A 16677-nucleotide genomic window follows, 5' to 3' on the forward strand; every position below is an offset into this window, starting at 1 on the left:
AGAATTTCATTAGAGAATTTAACGACAGAGTCGATTGGGAACGTACATCTAGACATCAAAAACTATCGGAGAATTTTATTAGAGAATTTTGTGACAAAGTTGACTGGAAATCAATATCTAGATATCAAAAACTATCAGAAGATTTTGTTGTAAATTTTAAGAACAAGATTAATCTTGATTATATATCTGTATACCAAAAACTATCTGAGGATTTCATCAGAGAATTCGAGGACGAAGTTGATTGGGAATTAATATCAGAATACCAAAAACTATCTGAGGATTTCATCCGAGAGTTCGAGGACAGAGTGGATTGGGATTATACAGGGTGTCTGGCAATAATCGCCCCATCGGTCATATACAGGTAGAGGAGGTCAAATCGAGTAGAAAGTAATTAACGAAAAAAGATCGGCGAATCCGCGCGAGTAAAGCGCGCGCGGTGAGAAGGACATCCCACTGCTATGTGATCACTAGGCGCGCGATGAAGCGTTGGGAGGAGCGCTCTACAAATGACAATGGCAACATACGAGCGGCGCGTAACGCTAGATCCTTGTGTCCTAGTGATCGCGTAGCAGTGGGACGTCCTTCTCACCGCGCGCGCTTTACTCGCGCGGATTCGCCGATCTTTTTTCGTTAATTACTCAGTACTTATTATGAAAATTAAAAAATGGTAAAGGACTTTTCTACTCGATTTGACCTCCTCTACCTGTATATGACCGGTGGGGCGATTATTGCCAGACACCCTGTATATATTTTAATAGTTCGTTATAAAATTCATAAGGTTTGAACATTAAGTAATCGATGTTTTTATGAAAGAACAACCAACTTATAATTCGATAACGCTACTTCTAATGCGCTTGGTTGCATTAGCCGTAGCTGTAACGGCGCACTTGATGAGGAATAAAACACAGGTACTAATGACGAATATAGATACAGATGCTAAATTAATTCGGAACACTTATTTAAAATTATATTTTTTTTTCATAAATATGTCAATTTATAACTATTAATTTGTTTTCCTTCTGCAATCATAACAATGTAATTGATAGAATTTATTTTTTATGTTGATAATGTTACGTATTTTTTATAAATTTGATTTTTGTAACAAAAAATAGATTTCTTACGTAAAATAAAAAGTAACATCGCTTGTTCAACGGGCTCTAGAATTGATGCTTAACAAATTGTAAATGATTTCAAATTGATTTATGCGTATTTGCAATTTTATTTTTTCTTAAATCCTACTCTACACATATCAAGAAGCTCTCGACAATTATTCTTGGATTGAGTAGTTTTCCGGTAGACAGTAATGCTGGAGGCAGTAATAATTCTGGCCATCTTCGTAGTGACACCGTGTCCCATCTGGAAAGTATGGGTCGATATCTAAGTCGAGCATTTCCAGGCGTGCCACATATTCATATTGCTTTTTTGCAGCAGATACAATTCGTCGGCAATATACGATACAGGCTATCCACGGTTTCGTCTTATCATGAATGACCTTCCATCCCGGCCCATTTTCTGGATCATAGTTGAAATATTTTCCGCCTCCCTTTTTCACCTTTAAATTGTATTCGGTGCATTTTATGGTAGCATATTCGGTAATTCTTTTGCGTTTTTCAGTGCAAAGTCTTGAGTCATTGCAAAGAACCACGTCGTAATATGGCCCATTACAACTAGCCGTTTTGTAAGTACCATGTGTGCAAAAACGTCGTTTGATTACCACGCCTTTGGATTGCGTCAAGCAACTGCTTTTACAGGAGTCTTCTTTCCATTCACTCTAATTATTGTCTTCACAATACGGAAAAATGTATGGTGGTTCGATAACGGCCCCGCATTCTCCGCCGCGACATTCTTTCTCAAGTGCACAACGTGTTCCTAAAAAAAATTTAGTTCAAAACTTTAGATTGAACTCCTTAATTACAAAAAAGACATACCATCCAACGCAGGTCCGGCAAAGAAATACTCATTTTTGCGAGGCGTTTCGCATTGTAAGACTTGACATATATCATGCAACGTGACTACGTTTGCATCTTTGTCGCGTAAAAATAATTCACATTGCTCTTTGGCGGTCCATTCTCTTCCTGGCAAATCGTGATAACGCGAATGGCCCAGTGCATATGGATTTTCGGTCTCTTCTCGTCTTGTATGATCGAGAAGACACGGTTTTCTTTTCCTGAGATTTTTTGTAATGTTACGACTACACTCGGACCATGTTACTTGTCCCCGCAAATATTGAAAATCTGTCATTATGTATCTGCTTTTCGCACACGTCGAATTGATGAAGTCATTATCGTGTTTCATTCCTAATCTTTTGAACAATTAAATTATTACTTTCGAAAATATGCCTTATCTGCAATATTTTTAAATACTTTGTAGTTACTAAGAAGTTTTACACCTTAAAAAACTATATCTCTTTAAAACTCTGAGTAGTTTTATCTTATAATTGAACAAATATGAAAATTTTTCTAATAAATATTATATACTTAATTTGTATAAAAAAGTATACATAAACTTACAGATGGCCGATTTCATGAGCAGCAACACGAGACGTCGCAAAACCCGAGACTGCGTTAGGACCGGTAGAACTGATTTCTACTAAAGCGCACGATAAAATCTCGGTACACGAGTAATTGACGAAAGAACTTCCTACAACACTATAATGCTTTCGTTCCTTTTCTGACTCATATAGATTTATTCCGGTCAGGTAAAGGCCAATGTCCCACTGAAGCGAATCAATCCCGTCTTTAGGATACAAAAAATTCAAGTAATCGCAGAATGAATTGATCATCTTTGTATGGTTACCGTCGAAAGTAGACAAATTTGATAGCTGTTTATCCATTATTACCAACTTTACCAATGAAATATCAACAAGAACACCAAAACTTGAATGATGCAACAAAGCTTGAATTTGGTTCACGTATGCTAGTATCATATCGCGTAACTTATCCTCATCATTGTCCAGAATAGGCATGTACATATGATATGCTGCTTCGTCGAAAAAAACGGCAAGTTCTATGATCAATTTCTTTTGCGTATTATCAATGTTTTCCTTTTTAAAGTTCATCCTTTTTGCTTGATCCCTAAGACATGTTTTTCTTTCCCATAGTGTTTCCATTTCATTACGATTATACTCGGGCCATGTTATATTCCTTTCCAAATTGCTAGAACTTTGCTCTGGTATTAATCCTAAACTGTAAAACAGATAAATTATTAATTTTAAGTATATGCCTTACTTTGCATTGTTTAATTAAAATATTCTTAAATATCTTTTAGTTTATTAATAGTTTATATAACAAACAATTAAAGAATGAAATTTTTTTAAAATGATTGTTTACTTGTTGATTTTATTGTACAATTCTACAATTAATTAAATTAAAATAAATTCCATTATATAATGTTATTTATTTTCAATTTATACGTAAAACTAGTTCTTAAAAACTTACAGCTCTCCGATCATCTTAATAGCAGTAAGAGGGTATTCGACTTCAGATTTGTCACGGAATTCTGCTATCGCGCATGAGAGAAGCGGCTTACATACGCTATCGAAGTAAGTATATCCCGTAATCTGAAAATTCTTCTCATCTCTGTCATACGTTTTAAATTTTACCATAACATTTTCATAAAGTTTTATTCCGGTTAAGTAAAGGGCAATATCCCAGTGATGCGGATTATTATCGTTCGGAAAATTTAGAGAATCCGCGTATGTGCAGAACGAAAAGAGCAATTCGCCAGCATTGCCGTCAGAAATTGGCAAATTTGACGGCTGTTCTCTCAGCATAATTAAACGTATTAACGTAATATTCATAAAAACATCCAAACTCGGACGATTAAAGGCAGCCTGGATGCGATTCACGTACGCTAATATAATATTGTGTAACTTATCCTCATCATTGTCCAAAATAGACATGGACTTATTATATGCTGCTTCGTCGATAAAAACGGCAAGTTCTATGGTTAAGTTCTGTCCCGCATTGTCATTATTGATGTTTTCCGGTTTGGAAATCATTGTTTTTGCTTGATCTCTAAGACACGTTTTTGTTTCCCAGAGTTTTTCAATTTTGTTACTATTCTTAGACCATGTTACGTACTTTTGCGAATCGCTAGAACTTTGCTCTTGTGTTAATCCTAAACTGTTGATCAGATAAATTATTAATTTTAAATATATGTTTCACTTTACATTATTTGATTGAAATATTCGTATTTATCTTATGATTTAGTAATAGTTAACATGGTAAACAATTAAAGAATAAATTTTTTTAATAATGACTGTTTACTTGTTGATTTTATTGTGCAATTGTACAATTAAATAAATTTTATTATAAAATGTAATTTATTCTCTATACGTAAAACTAATATACAAAAACTTACAGATTTCCGATCTTATAAATAGCTTCAAGAGATGATGTGATTTCAGATGAATCACGGAATTCTACTATTGCGCAAGATAAAAGCGGATTGCATGCGCCATCTTGGTAGGTTCTTCCCTTAATATCATAATTCTTTTCGGTTCTGTAATACGGTTGCAATACGTGAATATATTCATAAAGATTTATTCCGGTTAAGTAAAGGCCAATGTCCCAGTGACGCGGATCATTATCGTCCGAAGGATTAAGAAAATTCACGTATGTGCAAAAAGAATTGAGCAATTCTTTAGCGTCGCCATCAGAAATTGGCAAATTTAACTGCTGTTCTTTCAGATATTTTAAACTTATTAACGTAATATTGAAAAAGGCATCCAAACTCGGACGACTGAAAGCATTTTGGATACGATTTACATAGTCTAATATTATATTGTGTAACTTATCCTTATCATTGTTCAAAATTGACATGGACGTATTATATGCTGCTTCGTCATAGAAAACGGCAAGTTCCAGTTAAATTTTGTTGCGCATTGCGCACGTGACGTCGCTTTAGTTTAAACATGTCCCAGTGGTAAAGACTTGAATCAGCAAAATATTCCATTGATTTTTTAATAACATAAGGTTTGCCAAGTAAAAGATTAGATTGTCCTCTAAAATCGTAGATTAAACACATAGGCATGAAATCGTTCCGCAAAGGCTGTATCAATAACGTGTTGTTCTCCACAAAAACAAATTCTTCCTGCTTTTAAAAAGATATATTTATTCTTTATGTGTCATTGTATATAAAACGAAAAATAATAAAAGTCACAAGTAATTACATAAAAATTTAAAAACTGTTTGTTTTTCATGTGATATTACTGACCAATCCATGTTCATGACAAAAGTTAATAACCGCAGAGCTGATATGATCTTCATGATAATAAAAGCAATGACTTGATACGTTTAATTTAAACAATTTCTCTGTCACGCCTTTCGCATTATATTTCCATTCTTTGAACGCAGGCGATACAATTCGATCACTTCTACGCAGATTCAGTTGAATCAATCGTCCGAAAACTTTCAGTGTTATTGGTATCTGTAATTTGAATGACAATTAAAAAAGAAATTTGATAATTCTCGAATAACGAGCAACAAATAGAATTATACTGTAAAACGCACGTACCTTTATTGCGCCTGTGGGATTCGATGCCGGCAGTAATATTGTTTCAATATCATGCGTAATTTGCGCGTACGTTTCATTTAGTAAAATTATTATCATATATTTCAGTAAAAAAAACATTTTATTTTCTTAAGTTCTCGTTCAATTTCAAACTATTAAACTATTAATCAAATAATTTATATACTCGCACTAGCACTGTCGCGTTCGTTATACCTGATATGATCACGAATGAAACCCGAACTGGCGTATGAGGAATATCTTTCGTGTAGTGTGACACCTATTGTATATTCTCTCTTTGCTACATGTATATGTATAAATATTTATGTTTTTAAATCCAAACGTTTAAATGTAGTATTTACGATGACGGTATAAAATGTAGGTTTATAAAATGTAATTTATCACTAATATGTATAATATGTAACATTGATCGGAAACGTAAAAGTTTAATTTTTAATAATTTGATTTCAAAATGTTGATAATTATTGTTGGTATATAAAATTGTCGTTTATGCGTATTCGTAATATCTTGTAAGTTACGTTAAAATTCAGGATCAATAGAAATCAAAGAAAAGAAACAATTAAATAAATATATACATATTGCAACAGACATTGTTAAGAATTAATATTTTTATACAATTATTCTGTCGAATAAAATTTGTTGGTAAAAAATATTAAAAGTTAAAAATATATATTGAGTAGTAATATTCAGTTAATAAATATATCGAAATCAATTATTTGTAACATCATTCTAACATAATGTAAATTTAACAATGTGACACGCTCATAAGTGCAATAAGGGATTCTTTATTGGCAATGAATAATTTGAGAAATATCCAATCATGTGATACGTTGTACAATACAATTATAAATATATATACAAGTATAACTATAGAGAAAGCAACACTTTGTTTAAGTAATATACATATATATTTAAGTAGTATATTCTAAATTTCACGAGATTTAAAGTTTACGTAGTCGATCTTCTTATGGAAGAAGAATCTACTAATTAATTCGATAGCAACATGTAATGCATTGGCTGTAGCTGTAACGGCGCGTCCGACGAAGAAGGAAAGCAGGTACCAATGACGAAAATCGATTCAGATGCTTAATTAATTCTGAGCATTGATTTATCATTATATTTTTTTCAAATCCCTGTCAACTAACAAATATTTATTTTTTTCTTTATGCAATTACTAACTATTAAGTTATTTGGATTTTGGATGGAATTTTTCATGTCGATAATTCGACGTATTTCTTCTCGTATAAATTTACTATATGCTAACAAAAAATGGATTTATTGCTTAAAATAGAAAGTAACGACAATAATTTAATGGATCCTAGATTTTATACTGAACAAATACTAAACATTTCTAAATTGAATTACTTTTGTTTTGCAATTTTATTTTTTCTTAGATCCTTGCCCACACATGTCGAGAAGCTTTCGGTAATTATTCTTCGATTGAATTGTTTTCCGGCAGACAATAATGCTGGCGGCAATAATAATTTTGCCCATCTTTCTCGTGACACCACGTTCTATCTGGAAAGTATGGTTCGATTTTTAAGTCGAGCATTTCCTGGCGTGGTGCATAGGAAAAAAACAGACTGTAATTAGCAGATATTTCTTCTTCACGTAGGCAGTGTATGGTACAGGCTCTCCACGGTTCCTCGACGACATGGGAGGCCTGCTTTCCTGGCTCATTTAACGGTTCGTACTTGAAATATTCTTTGCCCTGTCTTTTTATTTTTAGGCTAAGTTCAGTACATTTTAGAGCAGTATATTCGGCAATCGTAAAGCGTTCTTCAGTGCAAAAGCTGGAGTCATTACACAGAACCACGTTGTAATATGGCCCATCACAACTAGCCGTTTTGTAAATACCATGTTTGCAAAAACGTCGTTTGATTACCACGCCTTTGGATTTCGTCAAGCAATTGCTTTTACAAGAGTCTTCTTTCCATTCACTCCAATTATCGTCTTCACAATACGAAAAAATGTATGGTGGTGTGATAACGGCCATGCATTCTCCGCCGCGACATTCCTTTCCGAGTGCACAATTAGTTCCTGAAAAAAATTTAGTTCAAAATTTTAATTAAAGTTTCTAATTACAAAAAAGACATACCATCCAACGCAGGTCCCGCGAAGAAATTCCTATTTCTGTCAGGCGTTTCGCATTGTAAGACTTGACATACATCATGCAACGTGACTACGTTTGCATCTTTGTCGCGTAAAAATAATTCACATTGTGCTTTGGCAGTCCATTCCCTTCCAGGTAAATCGTGATAACGTGAACGGTCCAGTACATATGGATCATCGGTCTCTTCTCGTCTCGTGTGATTAAAAAGACACGGTTTTTCTTTCCACAGATTTTTCGTAATGTTACGACTACATGCGGACCATGTTACTTGTCCCCGTAGATATTGCCAATCTGACATTATGTATTTGCCATTCGGACACGTCGAATCGATAGAGCCATTATCGTGTTCCATTCCTAATCTTTTGAACAATTAAATTATTACGTTTGAAAATATGCCTTATCTGCAATATTTTTAATACTTTGTTGTTACTCAAAAGTTTTACACTTTAAAAAACTAAATCTCTTAAAAACTTTGAGCAGTTTTATCTTTCAATTGCACAAATATAAAAATTCTTCTAATAAATATCATATACCTAATTGTATAAAAAAAGTATACATACACTTACAGATGACCGATCTCATGAGCAGCAATACGAGACGTCGCAAAACCCGAGACTGCGTAAGGACCGGTAGAACCGATTTCTACTAAGGCGCACGATGAATTCTGTGTACACGAGGAATTAAAGAAAGAACTTCCTACAACACCATAATGCTTTTGTTCCTTTTCTGACTCATATAGATTTATTCCGGTCAGGTAAAGGCCAATGTCCCACTGAAGCGAATCAATCCCGTATTCAGAATACAAAAAATTCACGTAATCGCAAAATGAATTGATCATCTTTTTATGGTCACCGTCGAAAGCAGACAAATTTGACAGCTGTTTATCCATTATTACCAACTTTACCAATGAAATATCAACAGGAGCACCGAAACTTGAATGATGCAACAAGGCTTGAATTTGGTTCACGTATGCTAATATCATATTGCGTAACTTATCCTCATCATTGTCCAGAATAGGCATGTACATATGATATGCTGCTTCGTCGAAAAAAACGGCCAGTTCTATAGTTAAATTTTGTCGAGCATCGCGTACGTGACGTCGCTTCAGTTTAAACATGTCCCGGTGGTAAAGTTTTGAATCAGCAAAATATTGCAGTGATCTTTTGATAACATAAGGTTTGCCAAATGAAAGATTTGATTGTCCTCTAAAATCGTCGATTAAGCACATAGGCGTAAACTCGTTCCGCAAGGGCCGAATCTCTATTGTGTTGTTTTCCATAAAAACAAGTCCTTCCTAATTTTAAGAAGATATATTTTTTTTACATGTTATATTTGTATTTAAAACAAGAAGTAATGCAGTATACAAGTAAAAACATAAAAATTTTAAAACAGTTTGTTTTTTTTTGTAATATTACTGACCAATCCATGTTCATGACAAAAGTCGATGGCCGCAGAGCTGATATGATCTTCATGATAATAATAGCAATGACTTGATACGTTTAATTCCAACAATTTTTCTGTAACGTTTTTAACATTATATTCCATCCTTCGAACGCAGGCGGTACAACTCTATCACTTCCATGCAGATTCAGTTGAATCAATCGTCCAAAAACTTTTAGTGTTATAGATATCTGTAAAATAGATAACAATTAAGAAAAAAATTTTAAAATTCTTAAATAACGACGATCGAGTAATAAATGGAATAATAACTGCAAAACGTACGTACCTCCTTTACTCCTGTCGGACTTAATGTTGGCAGTAATATTGTTTCCATATCTCGCGTGAGATGTGCGTAAGTTTTATTTAATAAGATTATTATCACAAATTTCGATATAAAGAACATGTTATTTTATAAGTTTTTCAGTTTCAAGCAATTAATTAAATAATTTACACACACGCATTTGCACTGTCGAGTTCGTTATATCTGATATGATCGCGTATGAAACACGAACTGGCGTATGAGGAATATCCTTTGTGTCATGTGACATTTATAACACATTCTCTCTTTGCTACATGTATATGTATAAATATTTATGTTTTAAAATCCATATTTATGTTTTAAAAGTTTAGATGTAGTATTTACGATAACGGTACAAGATCTAGGTTTATAAAATGTAATTTATCACTAATATGTATAATATGTAACATTGATCGGAAACGTAAAAGTTTAATTTTCAATAATTTAATTTCAAAATGTGGATAATTATTGTTGGTATATAAAATTGCCGTTTATGCATATTCGTAATGTCTTGTAAGTTACGTTAAAATTTGGGATTAATGGAAATTAAACGAAGAAAAGAAACAATTAAATAAAATTATATATATTGCGATAGAGATTATTAAAAATGAATATTTTTATACATTTATTCTGTCTAATAAAATTTGTTGGTAAAAAATATTAAGAGTTAAAAAATATTTATTGAGTAGTAATATTGAGTTTCCAAATATATCGAAATCAATCACTTGTAACATCATTCTAACGTAATGCAAATCAGGCGATGTGACACACTCATAAGTGCAATAAAAGCAATAATTTTTATTTGCAATAAATGATTTGAGAAATATCCAATCATGTGATACGTAATTCAATACAATATCTATAAATATAGAGAAACCATTTTATTTTGTATAAGTAATATATATATATATATTTTAATAGTTTGTTATAAAATTCATGAGGTTTGAACATTAAGTAATCGATATTCTTATGACAGAGGAACTTACTTATTACTTCGATAGCACAATTTCTAATGCGCTTGGTTGCATTAACCGTAGCTGTAACGGCGCACTTGATGAGGAATAAAACACAGGTACTAATGACAAATATAGATACAGATGCTGAATTAATTCGGAACACTTATTTAAAATTATATTCTTTTTTATAAATATGTCAATTTATAACTATTAATTTGTTTTCCTTCTGCCATCATAATAATGTAATTGATAGAATTTATTTTTTATGTCGATAATGATACGTATTTTTTTATAAATTTGTGTTTTATAATAAAAAATAAATTTATTACGTAAAATAAAACGTAACATCGCTTGTTCAACGGCCTCTAGGATTGACGCTTAACAAATTGTAAATGATTTTAAATTGATTTATGCGTGTTTGCAATTTCATTTTTTCTTAAATCTTATGCCACACATATCAAGAAGCTCTCGACAATTATTCTTAGATTGAGTAGCTTTCCGGCGGGCAATAATGCTGACGACAGTAATAATTCTGGTCATCCTTGTATCTTTCTCATTACAGTTAACCTCCGAAATTACTCCCTCTATCTTGATGAGATACAATTATTTCTTACAACTACCCTTTGTTGTTTTCTACAGAATGCCGAGTGTATTCGTGTGATACCAAAAACTATATAGTCTTTGTTCTTATGTAAGTCGGGACGCATCGGGAATGTACATCGATTACATCGTGTATTTTGAAAGGTTTATTTCGATCGAAATTCATTGCGCGAGCAGCAGTGTTCACGTAAAACGATATTTTGTATTTTGTAACATTTATTTATTTTACGTGAGTATTTATCTTTAATTTTTACTCGTATATTTATTTATTTGTACTACAATATGGAATTGAAAAGCGCTCAAAAAGCTTTAAAACACAGAATTTTTATCAAGTAAAATTAATTTTTATATTAGATCACGCTGACAAATCTACAAACAAAATTTAAAAAATACGACACGAAATACGATAGAAGGCGAAAAATAAAATAGTAAATTATTTAACGAAATTAAAATTCTGAATGCAAAAAGAATATCTTGTAATGCGCAAAATATTATATATCATATTAGGAATTTCTTTCACTCACGGCAAGGGAAGGTTTGGTGGGGGTTGTTTACATACGCTCTGTAGCCTACGGCTCTATGTCCTCTCTCCCTCACTTCCACGCTTTCTCTCTCTCGCACGCGTATCGGCACGCACATTCCTTTCCCCTACTCCTAAATCACACTTGAATCCTTCGACACGACCAGTGATGCCAATTCGAGCTCGCTGGTACCATGGGTACCGTAGAAGAGGGGATACCCACACAAGCGAAATCGCTGACGTCACATGTCCGTGTTGCTCGGCGAGCACACGGTGCGTATCCCTTCCACTACGGTACCCATGGTACCAGCGAGCTCGAATTGGCATCACTGGACACGACCTTATACGAATGAATCCTTGCCTATGAATTGTTACTATTCGCACGGCGGGACTTGAGCGAGGCCGTTCGCGTATCGGCGCGTTATTCCCCCCCCCCCCTCAACTACCCCCAATTCTTATTACTTTTCACAGTCTTTCACCTTCTTCCCCCTTTCTACCATTACCTGTTGCGTACATGGCAGCGTGTCGAACGCGTATTCCGTGCAATGAGCGATATTCGAGTTTAAATTTCATTCTAATATGACAAAATACGCGTCGGGAGTGTCGGCTAAAATATCGTATGATTATTGTAACATTGTTCCGTTGTAATTTCGCAGTAATATAAAACGCGGAGTGCCGTTTAAAGTGACGTGCGCTTTTCATATTCGCGTCGCGATCGCGTGTAAATACTTTATAGACCACTGAGAGGAGGAGGAGTTATAGACTTTTACCGAGAGTTATAGCGAATCTATAGATGAACGCATTTTTACTGTATGACAAATATTGGGACACGATTTTTTTTGACTTTAGGCTTGGCTCGGGGGAGGGAAAGGTCGGTTTCAATCATAAAATCTCCACTACGGCAGGGCAATCTTCGGTTCTACGTGCAGCGCGCTAGTTGTACAGATAGCCGGACTGTCGAAGGTAGTCGAGGACGGCTACCGGAGTTAGTCAAACGCTACCGATTGCTTTTCAGATGTCTTGTATCTAGTCGGTTGATTGGATGACTAATCACCTCATCTTCTTCGAGCTTATCTTTGCCTTCTGTTTTGAGAGAATCGTGCCCCAATTGGTAAATGTGGTCGTCTGAAACGCGGACGGAATTCGCGCGTAACGTCACAGCTTGGACAATTCGATTCGATTCGCCTGTGATGTCGGGAGTGCCGTTTTAAGTATCGCGTGATTTTCGTATTCAGGTACGCATGCGAGCAATGCATGCGCCGCGAACGCGTGAGATTCAATGTGAGTGCTTCGAAGGACCACTGAGAGGAGGAGGAGGCTCAAGAGAAGCATCGGGCGCCGGCGGAGCAACTTTACGGTGAGCAATAATTCATTTATTTGTTATTCGCAAAATATTACATATAAAATATTATATAATGTAGCGGATATAAAATATTTAAAATACTTAAAATATTTAGTAAAATATTTATAATAGTAAATTAATATTTACCATTTTTAGAAATTTTTTACATATTATTATTTTAACTAATTAAACTTTTCTCTTTATTCAAAAAATATATTTTTGAAAATTTTAATTCTTTGTTTAGACGTGTGCATAAATAAACGAATATAAAGTTTAATGTGCGCAGTAATTATTCTATAAATATTTATTATTTCAAACACTAATCTGCATTTATTTTTTTATTTTACAGATCAACTTTGTGCGCGTAATCGGTGCTACAAAATATATTCGTTCCGTCGTATAGTATAACAAAATGCGCGTCGGGAGTGCCGTTAATGCCGAGAGTTATAGCGAATCTATAGATGAACGCATTTTTGCTGTATGACAAATATTGGGACACGATTTTTTTTGACTTTAGGCTTGGCTCGGGGGAGGGAAAGGTCGGTTTCAATCATAAAATCTCCACTACGGCAGGGCAATCTTCGGTTCTACGTGCAGCGCGCTAGTTGTACAGATAGCCGGACTGTCGAAGGTAGTCGAGGACGGCTACCGGAGTTAGTCAAACGCTATCGATTGCTTTTCAGATGTCTTGTATCTAGTCGGTTGATTGGATGACTAATCACCTCATCTTCTTCGAGCTTATCTTTGCCTTCTGTTTTGAGAGAATCGTGCCCCAATTGGTAAATGTGGTCGTCTGAAACGCGGACGGAATTCGCGCGTAACGTCACAGCTTGGACAATTCGGTTCGATTCGCCTGTGATGTCGGGAGTGCCGTTTTCAGTATCGCGCGATTTTCGTATTCAGGTACGCATGCGAGCAATGCATGCGCCGCGAACGCGTGAGATTCAATGTGAGTGCTTCGATGGACCACTGAGAGGAGGAGGAGGCTCAGGAGGAGCATCGGGCGCCGGCGGAGCAACTTTACGGTAAGCAATAATTCATTTATTTGTTGAAAATATTGTACATTAAAATATTTGAAAGACAAAATATTTACATTAGTTAATTTTTATCATTATTAGAATTTATTCGCATATTTTTTTACTTTTTATTTAAATAATTAAACTTTTTTAATAATTCTTTTATTACATATTTGCTTAGAAAACGAATTAAAAGTTCAATGTACTCAATATTTTTTATGATTTTACAAATATTTTATATTGTGAACGCTGCTATAATTTTGATTTATTTTGTGTTTTACAGATCAACTATGCAGATCAACAGAACGACAACTCTGCTGCTGCGCATCGATCGGTGAGTTAATTTAATTTGTCTTCTATTATTAAGATAATGGATCGAATAATAGTGTGAAGATATATAGACGCGAGACACTTTGCAGGTCGTATAATTTTTATTGTCTTATAGTAATTATATCAAAATTTTATTCTCTCGTATTTTTTAAAAGTATTTGGAGTTGTGCGTGCATTTGTTTTTAAAAGAACGAAGTACTTATTTTTTTAGTTAATTTATATTAAATTTAATTATGTGTTACCAATATTATTATATATATCTAGAAAAGATACATGTTATATTAGATTATAATTATAAAAATTATTAAAAAATATGTAACCTGCAAAATGCGTTGTACATTAAAAAGAAACAAAGTGTTTCTAATTTTGATTTTGATTAAGCCCGAAGTTGAAACAACTTTCATCAGCCTAATAACCCTTTGAATCCATATATATTAAATATTAATCATATAATATTAAAAATATAATCATACACCAGAATACTTTGAATAAAATTATGAAAAGTACACTATTTCTTCGATTCATTATCTTAAAATGGATAAGCTAGGACTTAGATGCGTTAATGAATATTTAATCCTGGAATATTTCCTAAATGTATTTCATGATTGACAGATCAGAACATAATATATTGAATTATTCAGAGAGTTTGTAGAATTTTTTTATGACAGAATTGAAAACAATTTTTATATGTTTATATATCTTTATTTAATAATGTATGCACAAGTTGTTTAAGATGGCCGAAAGTTGTCGAATATAATGGTGCATATATTACAGACAAAGATGACTCTAAACATATAAAAATTGTTTTCAATTTTTTTATAAAAATTATATCAAATTTTCTAAATAACCCAATATATTTTTATTCTGAATAATGTACTTATGTTTGTGTATATATTTATTTATATTTTTTTTATATGAGAAAAAATAGAAAAAAAAATATTTAAAAAAAAGATTATACATAAATTAAAGAAAATTATACATAATTTAAAGAAAAAAACTTGTTAAACATGGAAAAAAAGTATTTGATGCCGCAGTAAATTTTATATAAGCTATCGTAGCAAAATTTCTTACAGTTAATTATTATTTGAACAGCAAAGAGATTTGTTATAGATAATAATTTTATTTACCGAAATTAGTTTTGTTAAATCTGCAAATTATATTGCTAATATATGTATAATAAAAAATTTATTTTTATCTTATTGTCAAAATTTGTATTAGTGACGACAATTTCATTGCAACAGTAAAATAAATTTATTAAAAATAACTTATTTTGTTGTAACAGCAAATTTTAACTTGTTTCTTATTTTAAAATTTGTCGATTTTTTCGAACGAAACAGATTTGTTGCATATCGAATAATCTGTAAAAGTAGTTACAATAGCGAAATTTTATTGCTAACATATTTAACATGCAATAGCAACGATTATTTTATTGCAATAGCAAAATTCTTTTTTTCTGTGTAAATGTGTACTTTTTTTCTTCCTTCCTTACGGTAAGTGGTTTATCTTTTTATATATTTCCAGGGTTAAATATATAAATTGGCGTTGAAAAGCAAAAATGAGAAAATTTTTAAATACATACATATGTACGTATCACAAATATAAATTAAAAATGAAAAAAAGAATTCTTTTACACAAACGTAAATATACTGATAAATTATGGTATATTTGAAACAATTTATCAATTAAAAAAAAGGAGCACATTTTTTATTAAGAATTTTGAAATATATTTATTCTTGTATTCTTGCTATACGCCAATTTCTTCGTAATCTTTCCTAGCCTACCCATGCATCCGTGGTCCTATGGCTTAACAAAACTAGAACTATCAAAGCGGTTAAAATAACCGGTTTATTTTTTTAGAACAATTACTTAAATTTATAATGCTGTATTTCCTGAAATTTTTTCTGTGACTTGTTGCATTGTGTTAAATGATCAAATTGATTAATTTACTTTTTCTCTTTATCACTTTTTATTAAAAAAAGAAAAAAGAAATAGAAATTGGTATATGTTAATCGTCGGTAGTTCTAGTGTTGTTGATCCCATAGTTGAGCATGGACTTTCGAAATTCGTGGTCCCATCGATGATGGTCGAGCACAGATCTCGAAACAACGTTGATACGATCGATCATTGAACAATGGTCGACTATCAACATAAATTTCGAACGCAACTAGCGGAAACTGAGCTGAGCTCTGCGCTAGCGTCCTGCGAAAAACTTCCTCTCGAATTTTAGATGCAAATAGCGGTAACTGAGCTGAGCTCTGCGCTAAGCATCTTGCGAAAAATTCCTAAATGATTCTGCGATAAACTCCCAAACGATTCCGCGAAGAATTCAATCTTATTAAACTTTGTCGGTTTATAGTTTCTTACGAACTCCTAGATATAGAATTTTTTTATAGATAAGTTTTTGTGTTAGGTAGAATTTCTATTAGGTAGGATTTTCCATTAGAATTTTCAGATAGTTTGGATTTAAAAAATTTTTATCACTTCTTTTTTTTAATTTTTTGCTGTCGATATAGTTTGGAACTTCTGCTTT

The 16677-nt window shown here is 32.9% G+C and overlaps 2 protein-coding genes and 1 long non-coding RNA gene across 6 annotated transcripts; 1 reads left to right on the forward strand and 2 right to left on the reverse strand.

Annotated features, from left to right (window-relative positions):
* Positions 1-774: 774 nt before the first annotated feature.
* LOC136998189 (uncharacterized) lies at positions 775-5745 on the reverse strand. 4 transcript variants are annotated; one of them, XM_067350629.1, is made up of 7 exons: positions 5518-5745; positions 5218-5430; positions 4363-5094; positions 3438-4124; positions 2511-3185; positions 1929-2302; positions 775-1869 (listed from the first exon to the last, which is right to left on the reverse strand). In XM_067350629.1, the coding sequence occupies exons 3-7, from the start codon at positions 4821-4823 to the stop codon at positions 1772-1774; spliced, it is 2295 nt and encodes a 764-aa protein (XP_067206730.1). In that variant the 5' UTR covers positions 4824-5094; positions 5218-5430; positions 5518-5745; the 3' UTR covers positions 775-1771. The 4 variants fall into 4 exon arrangements, with proteins under 4 accessions (XP_067206730.1, XP_067206731.1, XP_067206732.1 ...); XM_067350630.1 differs by having other exon boundaries at positions 4363-5097; XM_067350631.1 differs by lacking the exons at positions 5218-5430; positions 5518-5745 and adding an exon at positions 5174-5194.
* A 791-nt stretch (positions 5746-6536) lies between these two features.
* Positions 6537-9511, reverse strand: LOC136998190 (A disintegrin and metalloproteinase with thrombospondin motifs 19-like). Its single transcript, XM_067350633.1, has 5 exons — positions 9372-9511; positions 9065-9276; positions 8212-8939; positions 7631-8004; positions 6537-7572 (listed from the first exon to the last, which is right to left on the reverse strand). The coding sequence occupies exons 2-5, from the start codon at positions 9188-9190 to the stop codon at positions 6962-6964; spliced, it is 1839 nt and encodes a 612-aa protein (XP_067206734.1). The 5' UTR covers positions 9191-9276; positions 9372-9511; the 3' UTR covers positions 6537-6961.
* Positions 9512-12364: 2853 nt separating this feature from the next.
* Positions 12365-14933, forward strand: LOC136998194 (uncharacterized). The gene is made up of 2 exons (XR_010888831.1): positions 12365-12816; positions 13151-14933. It is a non-coding gene; the product is annotated as an uncharacterized lncRNA (long non-coding RNA).
* The last annotated feature ends 1744 nt before the right edge of the window (positions 14934-16677 follow it).

This window comes from Linepithema humile, chromosome 2, assembly GCF_040581485.1.
Source record: "Linepithema humile isolate Giens D197 chromosome 2, Lhum_UNIL_v1.0, whole genome shotgun sequence".
NCBI classification, from domain to species: domain Eukaryota; kingdom Metazoa; phylum Arthropoda; class Insecta; order Hymenoptera; family Formicidae; genus Linepithema; species Linepithema humile.